Source organism: Solanum lycopersicum, chromosome 2, assembly GCF_036512215.1.
Source record: "Solanum lycopersicum chromosome 2, SLM_r2.1".
Lineage (NCBI taxonomy): Eukaryota > Viridiplantae > Streptophyta > Magnoliopsida > Solanales > Solanaceae > Solanum > Solanum lycopersicum.
In genome coordinates this window covers 49,315,543-49,331,606 of record NC_090801.1, presented here as the reverse complement: position 1 = coordinate 49,331,606, position 16,064 = coordinate 49,315,543, and the positions used below count along the sequence as shown (strand labels likewise).

General features: G+C 31.5%; 1 protein-coding gene across 1 annotated transcript; it reads left to right on the top strand.

Moving 5' to 3' along the window:
• The first annotated feature begins 759 nt into the window (after positions 1 to 759).
• LOC109119475 (ubiquitin domain-containing protein DSK2b-like) lies at positions 760 to 15,842 on the top strand. Its single transcript, XM_069294330.1, has 3 exons — positions 760 to 941; positions 12,839 to 12,990; positions 14,269 to 15,842. The coding sequence occupies exons 1-3, from the start codon at positions 760 to 762 to the stop codon at positions 15,021 to 15,023; spliced, it is 1,089 nt and encodes a 362-aa protein (XP_069150431.1). The 3' UTR covers positions 15,024 to 15,842.
• Positions 15,843 to 16,064: the final 222 nt, after the last annotated feature.

The window sequence follows — 16,064 nt, the reverse complement described above, 5'->3', positions numbered from 1 at the left end:
AAAATTAATCAAGATAATCAAATACTACGATATAAAAACAATATACATTTTTCTAAATTGCAGGCTTTAGTCAGGATCGAAAATTAAAGGCCGGTAGTTAAAAATGAGTTTTCAACTTTTAACCTAATCCAAGCCTCCTCTAACAGTTTAGCGGCCATCAAAATTCTACTATGTTATTTTAATAATTATAATTAGTTTATGTAAATAGATTTTGGTCAGGGAGGTTATAGTAATCTTAAGAATTTACTGCGTGTTTTAAATTAATATTTAACTATTATTTTTAAGCACTATCCCGCTTACATTGTGCTAAAATGTTAAAATATTTACATTGATATATTTAGGACAAGAAATCAATCCTTCAAAAAATCAGCAATTTAGGACAGCACATTAAATCCTTGAAAACAACAAATTAGGACAACAAATAAATCCTTAAAACTACATTTTAGGACAAATGTAAATCCTTAAAAAACAGCAATTTAGGACAAGGCATGAAATATGAATCCTTAAAAGAAACAATTTAGGACAAGAAATAAATCTTTAAAAGAACAATTTAGTACAAGAAATAAATCCTTAAAAAAAATTAGGACAAAAATAAATCCTTAAAAAATCAATTTTGGAAGAGGGGGAGGCCTGACACTATCATAGTGCGTCTGAAGAATCTGTTTGGAGAATTCAAGTCAAGGTGGAGATTTGTTGAATGCCTTGAATCGGACCCGTTACAGCAGAAAGAACGGGGGTCTCGCTGATATTCCAGAATCTATGCCATCAGATATCCATCGGAGTATAGCTCAAGATCGGCCAATGAGGGTTGGAGTTTGGCCACCTACGAGGTATGATTTTGAGGACATGGTGGTTCATGCACTGCAGGTTGCTGAAGAGGTAGATACATCTGAGCCGTCTACTTACAGAGAAGCTATTTTAAGTCCTGATTCTGAAAAATGGTTTGTCTGCTATGGGAGATGAGATGGAGTCCCTACACAAGAATCAAACATGGGATTTGGTCATACAGCCTTCGGGGAGAAAGATTATTACTTGCAAATGGGTTTTCAAGAAGAAGGAAGGGATATCACCAGCAGAAGGAGTCAAGTATAAAGCCAGGGTTGTTGCCAGAGGTTTCAACCAAAGAGAGGGAGTGGACTACAATGAGATCTTCTCACCAGTGGTCAGACATACTTCCATCCGAGTGTCACTAGCGATAGTTACACATCAGAATCTGGAGCTTGAACAACTTGATGTGAAGACAGCGTTTCTACATGGAGAGTTGGAGGAAGAGATATACATGACTCAGTCGGATGGTTTCCAAGTTCTAGGGAAAAATCACGTCTGCAAGTTGAAGAAGTCCTTATATGGACTTAAGCAGTCTCCAAGGCAGTGGTACAAAAGGTTTGACAGCCATATGGTGAAGTTGGGATATATTCGGAGCTCATATGATTGTTGTGTCTACTACAATAGGCTCAAGGATGATTCATTCATCTATCTGGTGCTTTATGTAGATGATATGCTGATAGCTGCAAAGAAGAAGTATGACATTCAGAAGCTGAAGGGTTTACTTAGAGCTGAGTTTGAGATAAAGGATCTGGGAGCCGCTCGGAAGATTCTAGGGATGGAGATCATTAGAGACAGAGAGAGAAGGAAACTTTTCTTGTCACAGAGAAGCTACATTCAGAAGGTCTTGGGGAGGTTTGGCATGTCTTCATCTAAGCCTATTGATACCCCCGGTGCTGCCAATATCCATCTCACTGTCATGTTCGCTCCACAGTCAGAAGAAGAGAAGGAGTATATGTCACGAGTCCCTTATGCCAGTGCCGTAGGAAGTTTGATGTATGCTATGGTCTGTACAAGGCCTGATTTAGCACATGCAGTCAGTTTAGTGAGCAGATTCATGGGACAACCAGGGAGAGAACATTGGCAGGCTGTGAAGAGAATTTTCCGGTACCTTAGAGGTACATCTGACGTTGGTCTCATTTATGGAGGTGATACTCAGTGCTTGGTTACTGGCTATTCTGATTCTGACTATGCTGGAGATGTTGACGCAAGAAGATCGATGACTGGCTATGTATTTACCCTTAGAGGATCTGTCGTCAGTTGGAAGGCAACTTTGCAACCTACAGTGACTTTGTCTACTACGGAAGCGGACTACATGGCCTTGACAGAGGCTGCAAAAGAAGGGATTTGGCTGAAAGGGCTGGTTAGTGATCTTGGTCTGCATCATGATCAGGCTACGGTGTATTGTGACAGTTTGAGCCAATTTGTCTAGCCAAGGATCAAGTCCATCATGAGAGAACCAAGCATATTGACGTGAGGTATCATTCTCTGAGAAGTGAGAAGAGAATCAAGGTGAAGAAAGTAGGAACTGCTGATAATCCTGCTGATATGTTCACAAAGCCGGTTCCACAGAGCAAGTTTTAACACTGTTTGGACTTGCTCAACATCAGAAGCTGTTAATTGCCCTGCGGGGCAATTCTGAGGAATAGGGGGAGGCCTGGCACTATCATAGTGCGTCTGAAGATTCTGTTTGGAGAATTCAAGTCAAGGTGGAGATTTGTTGAATGCCTTGAATCGGACCCGTTACAGCAGAAAAAACGGGGGTCTCGCTGCCCGATCAGCGAGTCGGGGGGTCCAAGGGGGCGACGTGCCCCCTGGCCTGGGGGTCCGGGGGGCGGAGTCGCCCCCGGCCCGACGGTATACAATGTTGTTGTATTGAGCTCTTAATTATCTGTCAATTCTGTATTTTGGGCCCAAGCCTGTTAGGGTGTAGCTTAGCACTATATATAGACGCTATGGCAAACCCTATTCTGTATTCTGTTCTTGCCTCTCCATAATAAAATACTCCCCCTCTTCCCCGTGGACGTAGCCAATTTATTGGTGAACCACGTAAATCTGTTGTCTTGTTTTTCGCGTTTATATTTTATCGTATTATCTCGAATTCAGTATATCACCTTTCCAACAGTTTCGAAAAGTAAGCACTTATAAATTATTATCAAACTTATTTATGTCTAAAGGAATTATCATTACTATTTTAATTTGTTACACATATTCTAACAAGTGAAAACTCTCAATTTTTTCTTATATGTATTATTTTACTAGTTTCCGTGCACGCGCATTGCGCGTGTTTCTAATGAATAATATTTTAAAACTTACATAGATAGTTTGAAAATAAAAATAGCAAAATTTTGCAACTAAGATTATTTTTGAAGAATTAAAATAAATAATTGTTCATCCTATTGATTAATCTCTCTCTCTCTCTCTCTCTCTCTCTCTCTATATATATATATATATATATATATATATATATATATATATATATCCGACTATTTAAGTGAAGATCCCTATATCTTGTAGTAGCTAAAATAGTTTTTATCAAAATGAAAGAACATTTTCCTTTTAAAAGTTTGATGCTATATTTATATATGATGCATATACTCCTAATTCTTTTGTAAAATAAGTTGGTATAAATTAGTAAGATACATATAAAGAAACATTACAAAATACAAAAAAATCACAATATAATTTTTTCAATACCAATCACGTGATGCCATGAAGGCATACTACAAGATATCATATTATAACTCCATCCAAATACACAAATAACATAGCATTTTATCTATACTCGCAAGCAACTATAATTACAGTACATTATAAGAATAAAATCAATTAATGAAAATTCTAAAATCAGTATTCCAAAGAAATCAACTTCCTCCTTTTCATAGCTCATGAATTTCTGCTAGCACTCCTTACGTACATAGTAATCTTCATATATCATTCAATGAATGTTGAGTGTTGCATGTAAATTGATATGACAATTATTTAATTTAAACATTTAACAACTCTACATGTTTCTCCATTTCTCATTTTCTTTAGTTCACGTAAAATCATGCAAAAGAAAAAATTTAAGGGAAAAGAAAGAAACTTAGAAGGGAGGTTAGATGTTTAACTAAAGAAACAAAACTTGAAGGAAATGGAAATCATTTGTTACCTTTATACAGTGTTTTTTTATGTTATTTCAAATTCCTTTTGACATAATACTAATTAACTTACACTTAAATACTTAATGAACTATTCAAATTCTACTGATGTTTATTAACAAAGATTGGTTACTAATTTAAAAGTGTTAAAATTTGATGAGTCAAATTAAGAAAATGAGAAGACAAATTATAGGAATTGTAAGAATTTGGTAAAGTAATACATGATGTGTTAATTTAAAGCAATTAATCATGTATGACTATGGGCATAAAACAACCACTTTTCCACTTCCAAATCCCATTCAATTTATGAAACTGAAAAATTAATTAATTGAATTTTATTTAACTTATACTTAAGGTATGCAAAATAAGATTTTTATCATAATTATTATTAATAATAATAATTCAATTGTGAGAGGTTAATACATATTAAATATTGTAATTATAGGTTGCATAAAAATTCGATTATGAATACAAATATATATTAGAAAAAACTTATTGAGAATTCTAATATTTGACTAATTAAATATTTTATAACATTTTAACTTATAGTAGGGGTAAAATGGTAATCAATTTTGAAGCTAAAAGCTTTTCACTTTTAATAATAATACTAATAATAATAATAATAATAATAATAATAATAATAATAATAATAATAATAATATCTGGAATTAATCTAAGAAAATTCAAAAGTTATTACTTAATTAAGCTAATTATAACATTTTAATTTATAGGAGGGTAAAATCGTAATTCAATTTTTGACTTGAGTTCTTCCCACTTATAATAATATATGATTTTATTTCAGTATAATTAAACATGAGTTATTGACAAAATGTAAAACAATAAAAATGGATGCTTATTCTTTTTAGGGATCTATAAGCAATGAATTATCAAAATATTATCTTAGCTACGAAAAATGCAACAACATTCAACTATTTACTATTAATTTTCTATTTTAATTTTCGACTTTCAAATTCTTTTATTTAAGGTCAGGTCCTTTGTAAGTCGATACTATATCACTTTGGTTTATTCACCTCCTTCCGATTCTTGTTTGGCCTATATCTTTACCTCTTCTAACTTTTGTTATAGTCAACTTCTTACGCTTCCCTACTAACGTATCCACACATTTTCTCTTCATATTTTCGAACTATCTCAATGTTGCGTCTTTATCTTATCTGTCATGGAGTCACTTCCACCTTTTCATATATAAACTCCGTTTCTAATCATTTCTTTTAGTATGTCTAGCTAGTCGTCCTCATCTACGCTAGCTACATTCATCTGTTGCATGTGTTTGTCTTTATTGGACAACACTCTGCCTCTTATAACAACAATGTTAGTCTAATTAGCCCCAGCACACCACTATGTATAACTTACATTTAATCGTCTATAGGGAAGTACTGATTGCTATAGGAAGTACCAAAATTGGTCAAATATACCATTTGTAAAACTCTCAATTGAAATATACACCTTTTATTATACTTTGATACATATACATGTCCCTATTTTTAACGGAGGAACACATATCAATTTAAGAACAAATAACTCACTTTAATTTTAAATACTCATTTCCTTTAAAATTCACTTATTTTACTCATTTCCTCAGTTGACCCACCTTTAAACAATCTCAATTTCATAACTCATCTTCTCTATCTAAAACTTTTATTAAAATTATCTTAAACCACTATAAAAGTTTAATGTGAAACTTCAATGTAATTTTATTTACGCAAAAGGATTAAAATTGCTTCTAAACTATTTGAAATAGATTATTTATACCCTTCGTAACATTTTGAGATAAAAAAATGCCACTACTATTATCCTAAGAGACCACAAATACCCTCGAGAGTTAACACACCAAATCTTTATTGATGTGACAAGTCATGTGGGACTAACCTTCCACCTAAGTGTTGTCAACTAGGATTTGCTACAAAAGAACTAGACCTTTAGCGGCGACAATAGTTGCCATAAAAGCCCAGAAAATCTTCACTAAATGTTTTTAACATTAAATTCTAATTTTGTGTTTTTTTCATTATTTTATAAAAAACAAAATCGATTAAGTAGGAGTTTGAAGACACTGTATGTTTTGTTTTTATGTCATATTTAAATGTATAAAATGTACAATGATGCATTATATAGTAGGAGATGAAATTGAGAAGTAATTTTGATGATTTTTCGTAATTATATTGGATGTTTTTAATATTGATATTGCAAATTATTTATTTTTAGAAAACAATTGAAAATTAATTATCATATTTTTTTGTTAAAAAATGGTTTTACTAGCGAATGATTGTTGAAGTCTTAGTCGCCACTAAAAATCACTCATAACCTTTAGTATCAATTTTTTGAGATTTTGTGACGACAAAGGTAAAGTTCTTTTAGTGAATTTTAGTTGGCAACGCTTAGGTGGTGGTATCAAGCTCATGTGGCTTGCCACGTCACTAAAAAATTGGGGTGTTAATTCTTGAGAGTATTTAGGTCTCCAAATATAACGCCGATGGTATTTTTAATCCCAAAATGTAATAAAGAGTATAAGTAATCTATTTCACATAATTCAGAGGCAATTTTGATCATTTTCCATTTTATTTATAACAACAGAATTCGGGGTAAGTGAAAACTGTGAAATATAGAAGCTTAATGCAACCTCAACACCATCTCCTTTTAACTGTAATTTTCGATTATAAGCTTTAATATTTGCAACTTTCCTTAAAAGAGTATTTATATCAATTCTGTCAAAGAAAAATTGTTGACTTCATATTATGCAATGCTCTTGCTGGTTATTGATTGCCGGAAGTTAAGGATCTAATTTAAATGGTATGAACTTTTCACTTTCTCCTTGAGTTTCACAGTGAGTTTTCGTGGCAGTTTGAGGACTGATTTTAATAGAAATTTTATATCACGATTTAAATTATCATGAATGGTGCCCACACTAATTCTTTAATGGGAGGACTAACTACTAACTCAACTTAACCCGTCATGAGTAGTTATGAAAATCAAATTATGAAAGAAACAACTAAAAGCAATTTAAAATTTGGTTGAGTTTCATAAACTCAATCAATAGTTAAAATATTGCAAAATTTAAGCACTTGAAACGGAAAGTGGAAGTACAAAACTTTAATTAGTCAATAATGAGGATGCAACCGCGAAAGCTAGAAAACACAAGCTAATAGTTTAATGTATCTGTCTTAAGATATGGACAAGAAGATGATGAAGAATCCATGACAACCTTAAAAGTAGTTCATCCTTGAATTTGAAGATCACGCTTCCTTCAAATGAGGTCTTGTATCAATCGTCTGAATATGTCTTGCACTCTATAAGAAAAAAGCAAGTGAAATATCAATAAAAACCATATTATACTTGTTGGAGATTAAATATCTAGTTTCAAGCATACATAATTATAATATAATTTTAGTATAACTTACATAAATCATATAGTATAAGATTAAAATTACATTATATCCCTACTCTTTTCAATATGTTGCGCTAACAAAGGAAACAAATCTGAAAATCTAATTAAATTTCATAAATTACGCTTACGTATCTTCTTTATCAATTAGACATATGCTAATGCTAACAAAACAAAGAAATTTAAAATTCAAATCCCTTCCCTTTTCTTTGTTGAAGAAACCTTTCAAAGTGATGAAGGGATACAATGTTTTGATGTGTGCAATTGTGTGTGTTGAAGATAGAAAAAGGGACCATTCTCTTAATGTATATACTTGAATTAAGAATTGATAATTTATGTTACATACAAATAACAATATATATAGTTATTTCAAACAATTTAAATGTGAAGGTGAAGCAAATGTACATGGATAAAGCTAATTTAATGGTTGTAATGACAAAATACAAAATAGATCATAGCTTGAATTTTTGAGTTATAATATCTGATAACAAAAGGTATGTGACCATAATTATTGTGTTGTAATACACTCTTTTTTTACTTTTTGAATATTTAAGTGTTAAACATTGTTAGTTACAAGTTGATACATCACTAGTTTGGTACCTATGTGTTGGCTTCTTAGATCTGTGTATCAATTTGTGGTTATTATAAAGAACCATGTACATGTTTATTCGTTCTTCTTATTATTTGTAATCTATCATTATAGAGGCATGAATAATTAAGACACATACTTTTTTTAATGTATTTGTTAGTATATTAATCATGATACACTTCTAGTTAGAACTTGATATATTACGAGTTCGTCGCAATTGTGTTGATTTTTAGATTTGTGTATCAATGTGTGGTTATTATAAAGTAACAGGTACATGTTAATTTGTTCTTCTTATTTTCTGCAATGCATCATTATAGAGGCATAAGTAATTAAGACGCACATTGTTTTTAAAATATTTTTATTAATATATTAATCATGATACATTCTAGTTACTTTTTCGCATATTTGTTGAATTTTAGATCTATGTATCAATTTATGGTTATTATAAAGTATCATGTACATATGCCAATTCATTCTTCTTATATTTTTGTAATGTATCATTATGGAGCCATGTGTAATTAAGTCACACTTTTTTTTTGTTTTTTGAGTGTGTTTATTAATATATTTGTCATAATACGTTGTTAGTTACAACTTGATACTTTACTAGTTTGTCGCATATGTGTTCAATTTTTTAGCTCTATGTATGAATGTGTGGTTATTTTAAAGTATCAGGTACATATTAATTCGTTCATCTTATTTTTCTTTGTAATGTATCATTATAGATGCATGAGTAATTAAGTCAAAAAGATAGAAAAGTTTATATAAGTCAGTTAATGTGTATCTGACACATAAGATTTGTTGTGAATAATAATGTGTTAGCCCCTAGGTGTATTTATGGTCTATTACGAATACCGTTAATAATGTATTTTGAACTTTTTTTTTTTTTTTGAAAATAATACATGAAACAATGCTTCTTTTTAATGTACATGGTACACATAAAGCTATATATTAGTTTATTTTTTTGAAGATTGTTCTTGGAGATTGAAGACATCTGTTAGAAAAAATCAGATATATTTAAATTGAGGTACTTCAATCGTGAACATAAAAGAATCAATGCCGGATAAGAACGATTTGTCAGTTTTAAAATGCATTTTTGAAGAAATTTTCTTACCACAAAGATGTAAAAGGATGTTTGGACGACCAAGAAAAAGAAGAAAGAAAAATTCAAATGAAAAGCTAACCACAAACACAAAGTGTTGTGGACATTGTAAATAAGAAGGTCACAATCGAAGAATTTATACTTTTTTTTTTCGAAATATAGTTGAGAAAGTTTTTATTTAGAATATTGTGAATAATTTTCAAATTGTAATAGTTCAATTTATAATTCTTCATTGTTACAAATATATACATTACAAAGTAATGTTAGCTTATTAATTTCTGATACAATAAATTGAAATGTTACAATTTTCAATTTTGTCTATATTTCTAATTGGTAATAATTTGTTCACACGGTAAAATTATATAAAATTTTAAGAATTTGATACAAGCTATTATGTTTCAAATAGATTATATATATAATGTATGACTTTATGTTTGATAATAATGTATCTGATATAGAGTGATCACAAAATTTTATGTGTAAATATGATAAAGCGTAGTTATTAATGTATCACAACAAAAAAGAATCAAGTTATAAAGATGATACATGTTTAAGATAAATATTGTAGTGATTATATATTAAATACGATTTTCGATATATTGAGCAATCTCAATACTAAAAGAATTTATATATATATATATATATATATATATAATTTATAGATGAAAAATAAGAACCATTGACAAATTAAAAAAAAAAGATACAGAAGAAATGAAAAAAAACGATGAAAAAAAAACAACAAACTTAAGATAATAAAACAATTTAAAATTAATTTTCTAGAGAGATAAACCTTTTATATTCAAATTAGGATGAAGTGATAAACATAGAGAAATTAATTGAAAAATTACAATAATAAAAAATGAGAGAGATTTGTGGAGTGAAATTAGGATGTGTTAAACATGGATATGAGAAGTGAGAATTATATATCCAGAAATTCTGTGTTGCGCTCAAAATAAGGGATTTTGAAAAAAAAAATTAAATAGTAGGGAATAATGAAAATTATGAAAACAAAAGATGTGTACATAGGTAATTTTTCCATAATTTTATTATTTCTATTCATAATTTTCTTAATTGTTATCTTCGTTGCTAATATATTTTAAATTAGTTTATACTTTTCAATGTTTAGATATATTATTTGATTTGGACTTGTAAACATTTATGAAGTTTTTGTTTTGTAGTCGAACGGAAGTCACAATTACATCAGGTCGGAAATTTTGACAATTTACTTTGCAAATATCTTAATTTGTATCCAAATAACTATAGCCTTGAATCTTATCAGACTGAATATATTGATATTTCAATAAAAATATTTTGTACTCATGTAAAATTAACCGCTCAATATGAAGATGGTTAGCTTAACACATGAAAATCAAATAAAATATGGTGATATTTTTAAAGCACTCCATTTCAGCACTTTTTTGTTTTACACATATACTAAAAAAGTGCTTTAAAAATATTTTGGCTTAAAAATACTTAAAATAAGTCAATCTAAATGGGCACTTAGTAGATTTGTCGCAAACTTACACCTAGAGGTAAATAAGTTAAATTACAGCTTAAAAAGGTAAAAGTATGACTCCTTCCATTTTCAATTTATTTGTTTGGTTTTGACTTAGCATGAAGTTGTAGAAAGTAAAGAAGACCTTTGTGTGGTCCTAAACTAAAGATAGGTAGAATTCCATAACATCCTTTAATCTTGTGGTCTTGTGGTCTTGAACATGTGAAAAGTTAGAACTAAAAGAGTTGTCATAACATGAAAAATACAGTCTGTTTTAAATAGACTAACAAAGAAAGTAGGACAAACAAATTGAAATTCTGGGAGTATTAGAAATTTGCTTAGTAGAATTGTTGCAGAAAGAGCTTTTGCAGATTGATCTAGTGAGAACTTGAATCAGATTGTTTTAGAGAGATTGTTCATTTCATATTGTGCAATGCTCTTGCTGGTTATTGATTGCCGGAAGTTAAGGATCTAATTTAGATGGTATGAACTTTTCACTTTCTCCTTGAGTTTCACTGTGAGCTTTCGCGGCAGTTTGAGGACTGACTTTAATAGAAATTTTATATCACGATTTAAATTATAATGAATGGCGCTCACACTAATTCTTTAATGGGAGGACTAACTACTAACTCAACTTAACCCGTCATGAGTAGTTGTGAAAATCAAATTATGAAAGAAACAACTAAAAGCAATTTAAAATTTGTTTGAATTTTCATAAACTCAATCAATAATTAAAACATTGCAAAATTTAAGCACTTGAAACGGAAAGTGGAAGTACAAAACTTTAATTAGCCAATAATGAGGATGCAACCGCGAAAGCTAGACAACACAAGCTAATAGTTTAATGTATGTGCCTTAAGATATGGACAAGAAGATGTAGAAGAATCCATGACAACCTAAAAGTAGTTCATTCTTGAATTTGAAGATCACACTTTCTTCAAGTCTCGCATCAATCGCCTGAATATGTCTTGCACTCTCTAAGAAAAAACAAGCGCAATATTAATAAAGACCATATTATACTTGTAGGATTACATATTTAGTTTCAAGCATACAAAATTATAATATAATTTTATTCTTTCTAGGCATAAATTTCTTAATTGTTATCTTCGGTGCTGATATATTTTAAATTAGTTTATGCTTTTCAATGACATATATGAATTTTTTTTTATTTTGAAGTCGAACGGAAGTCACAGTTACACCAAGTCAAAAAATTTAACAATTTACTTTATAAATATCTTAATTTGTATCCAAATAACTATAGGCTTGAATTTTATCAGACTGAATATATTGATATTTCAATAAAAATACTTTATACTAATATAAAATTAACCGCGCAATTTGAAGATAGTTAGCTTAACACATGAAAATCAAATACAATATGATGACTTTCTCTTCTAATGGCAGGGGTGAAGACTCCATTGCGACATTAAGTAAGGAATTTGAGGAAATCAAGGCACATCCTTCGTCATCTCAACCTATTTATATGCAATAGGTAGAAAAGATTCCGCCTTTCTAGCCTCGAGTAGTGGACTTCACATTTAGTTAACATTTATAATTTACAACTTTCAAACATGTGACCTAGGTAAAAGTAAAAATATATTTGATCTCTTTTTTAATTATTGTGTAATTTTAAGAAAATCGAAAAAACTAATTTATTGAAATTGAAATAGAAGAATCAATTTTATCTTAGTGTATTTTTGTTTATAAATTTGATAAACCAACATATTAGGTTTAATTATTTTTAATGAAATACCAAATCAATCCAACATATGATTTTACAAAGAATATACTGTTATAATTAATTCTATCGTTGTTATAGGTTTAATGTTATTATACAAAAATAAATAATATAAAAAAATAATTACTTTTTGAAGAAAATCAGTTCATTATAAAAAAAATATCACCCTAAAAAAATCACCGTCATAAAGAGATTTAAAAAAATAAAAATAACTTGAATTAAATGAGTTGATTAAAATAAATAAATAAATATGACATATGATATGAACACGTGGAAGTAGTGTAATGTTTTTGTTCTTATATAAACACCAAAACAATTTCAGTTACTTCACTCTTCTGGCTCTTTCCGCCTAAGTGTGAAATGCACTGAGCTAAGCTACCTCTTCAATTTCTTCTACTCTCATTCTCACCGGTTTAATCCACATTTTTCATACTTGTTGCTGAGGAGACGGAATTTCAGTATGGACGGAGGTGATGCTACTCAAACAGTGAAAGACGATTCCGGCGACATCGCCGGCGGTGGTGAAACGGTCACCATCAACATCTGATGTGTCAGCGACTCTAAGTTATCTGTTCAAGTCAGCCTCGATTCCACCGTCGGATTATTCAAGTCCATCCTTTCCCAGCCGACTGATATCCCTGCTGAGGAGCAGAAAGTTATCTATAACGGCCGGATCTTAAAGGATGATCAAACCCTAAAAAGCTGTGGTAATAATTAATTACTCTTATCTAAATATTTTTGTGCTACTTTATTAGTAATGCTGAATTATCTGAGTTTACTTTTTATTACTCATGTATCTGATCAGTCAATCAAATGTACCTCAATTACGAACTTGTTAGGGTTTGTGATATTAATGTTGTAAACATTGTTCTTTATTTGGAGTTAAAAAATAATTATTTAAAAGAATATTTGTATGTTTTGTAACTTGTATGTTAAATAGAGGTGCATGTTAAATATCTGAAAGTTCAGATTTTTTTTGGGCTTTAACTACTGAATGTAGAGAACTGTACTTCGGTTGGCTTGGGATTGTATGCTAATGCATTTTCTTGTTCTGAGGAGTTATTTGAATTATTTGTTCATTGGGGAAAATAATGCATTGCGAACTGTTTTAACAAGAAAAAGAAATAATGCATATAGAAGTTGTTTCCTTAAATGGAGGAGAATCTGGTTTTGGAAAATAATTCATTGGAACTATTAGCGGGTGTTCAGATTGTGGATATTCTTAGAATGTAGAAGTATCTTCTTTGACGGTTGTGAAGGAGATATCCTGCAATTGAAGGGAGTAGTAATTTTTGAAAGCCTACATTCGACTCATACGTACAATACTTGACGTCATGAGCTCATTCGCTCCATCTTGATAGGTAGGATTACGTTGACAAAATATTCCTTAATTTCTCGATTTAGAAGTGCAAATTTAATCTCTGTGTGCAAATTTAACCTCTTTGTTTGTGTTCTTTCCAGAATAGATGGAAATAATCGATAAATTGTGTGTTAATACATTAGGACCAAATTTTGATTCTAATAGATTTAAAGTCTTGCTTATTTGTTACAATATACTCCCTAATCTGGCATGTTTTGTTTTGGGATAAGAAATAGTTAAAGGTCAATAAGTAGAAAAAAGTAATATAGAGGAATGATGCAGTGGTATTGGGGTTTATTGGGCTTTTATTAGAGTATGAAGTTGTGTACGTGGATCTGCAATAGCAGGGAATCTGCATATTTGTTGCAATTCAGTTTCCATTTTACTACATAGATTTGATTTAGCATGTATTCTCTTGTCTTTAACATGATGCTACTTAATGCCAATTATGTTGATCTGATTCATGATTGATTACTTATAACCACATAAAAATCTGGATTGAGCTTTGGAATCTTATACTATCAAGATGCATGGAGCTTCTATTTTATCTGCTCTCTTGTTGCATGTTATCAACTGTCAGAATAAGAATTACAGTAAATTTAATTTTAATATTTGTGGCGAGCAGGTCTGGAGGCAGACCACACAGTTCATCTTATTCGAGGTTCTGCCGCAGCTGCTTCTGCTAGTGCAACCAATGTTGTGAATCCAAATGCTAATCAGGATGCTCCCAGTGTTGCTGTTCCCACTACAGGGGGGCTGTTTCTCAGAGTAGGTGGAGGTCCACTCTTTTCTGGACTTGGAAGTAGAGGTGGTTCGTTTGGAGCTGGACTTCCAGATTTTGAGCAGGTCCAGCAACATGACTCCAACATGATGAGAGAGATATTGAATATGCCTCTAGTTCAGGATCTAGTGAATGACCCAGAAATCATCTGCAACTTTGTCGTGAACAGTCCTCAAATGCGAAAGTATGTGAATCTTAATCCCGAGCTCCCACACATATTCAATGACCCTGCTATATTTCTCCAGACATGGGAGGCTGCACGTAATGAACTCATGCATGAGACGATAAGAACTATTCAATGGTCATTGAGCCACACTGAATCGTCTCCTGAAGAATTTAACATGCTAAGGCACATGTATGAGAATGTCCAAGAGCCATTTCTGAATGCAACAAGCATGGCTGGAGATACAAGAAATGATTTAGGGACAAACCCGTTCGTGGCTTTTTTGGGAGCCCAGGAACAAGGCAGAAACCGGTCAACTAACCCTCCAGCTACTGGTTCTGACACAACTGCTAATCCTCCTGCTCCAAACTCGAACCCACTGTCGGATCCTTGGGCATCGGCTAATCCTCCTGCTCCAAATTCTATTTGCTGCTAGACTTAACCTTGTTACTTCATCTCCTATGTTGTTCACCAGGGTCTTCTGCATATTAAAAGAAACTTTTTATCTCTTTCCTATTTCTCGTTCTGGAGATGCTTTCATGCATCTTCACTGCTTGGGTGCCATGAAGTCATCATACTCATGCAATTTGTGCTTAGACCTTGAACATTTGAACACCTGTTCTCTGTAGCTACTTTTTTTCTTTGTTTTTCTCTGGTAAAAATATTTCAAAGTTTAGCATAATTTTGTCAGGATTTCTTAAAAACAATTTTATACTTTTAACTATATCAGCTAATGTCTTATGTATGTAGCATTCATTATCTTGCTTCCCCCCCTTCCCCCTTGTTCAACTACTTTTGATAAGCGGGGTATTGTCTTTTTTCTCTATTTTGCAGTTGGAGGTGCCCAAATGAATACCGCTCCCATATCAAATGCTTCTAGGAATATTTGGGGACCCTCTCCTGGTGGTTTGGATGACATAGCAGATTTGCAGCGAATGCTAGGTGGCATACCTGGCGCCTCTTTTGAAAATCAGTTAATAGGATACCCATCCATCTCACAGATATTGCAGCACATAAACCAGGTATTTATTTATTTAATTTGTACTAAAGCTTACAAACAGTCATCGAGTTTAAGGTTTTATTCTTTTTTCTCCTGGTTTTCTTTTTTTGTTGTTTGTGATGGAGAATTTCTTGTCAAGCTTCTCATTTCTTGAGTATCTTGGTGGTTAGATAATGGGGCTCGACCCCAACTCTCATCCTGGGGATATGATGCCAAATCCTGAATTAATTCATCAATTGATGTCCTCTGAGAGGATGCAGGTAAAGAATTTTTGCATGCTGTCTTTAAGTTTTACTTGTTGGAATTGTAGAATGTGTAAGTGGTGCATGCAGTGTGGCAAATCTAAAAAATCGGGTATCACTCTCTTTTTGATACATAAAGGTTAATGATGACTTAGAACTCAATGAAGTAAAAGTTATGTTAGAAATATGTTTAGAGCTTGTTTGGATTGGCTCTGGGCTTTTAGCTTATAAGCCA

Coding starts and splice junctions, on each gene's coding strand:
- LOC109119475 (XM_069294330.1), top strand. CDS start 760: ATGCCATCAGATATCCATCGGAGTATAGCTCAAGATCGGCCAATGAGG. Junction 942..12,838: donor AGTCCTGATTCTGAAAAATG/GTTTGTCTGCTA, acceptor CTGATGTGTCAG/CGACTCTAAGTTATCTGTTC. Junction 12,991..14,268: donor TCAAACCCTAAAAAGCTGTG/GTAATAATTAAT, acceptor TGTGGCGAGCAG/GTCTGGAGGCAGACCACACA.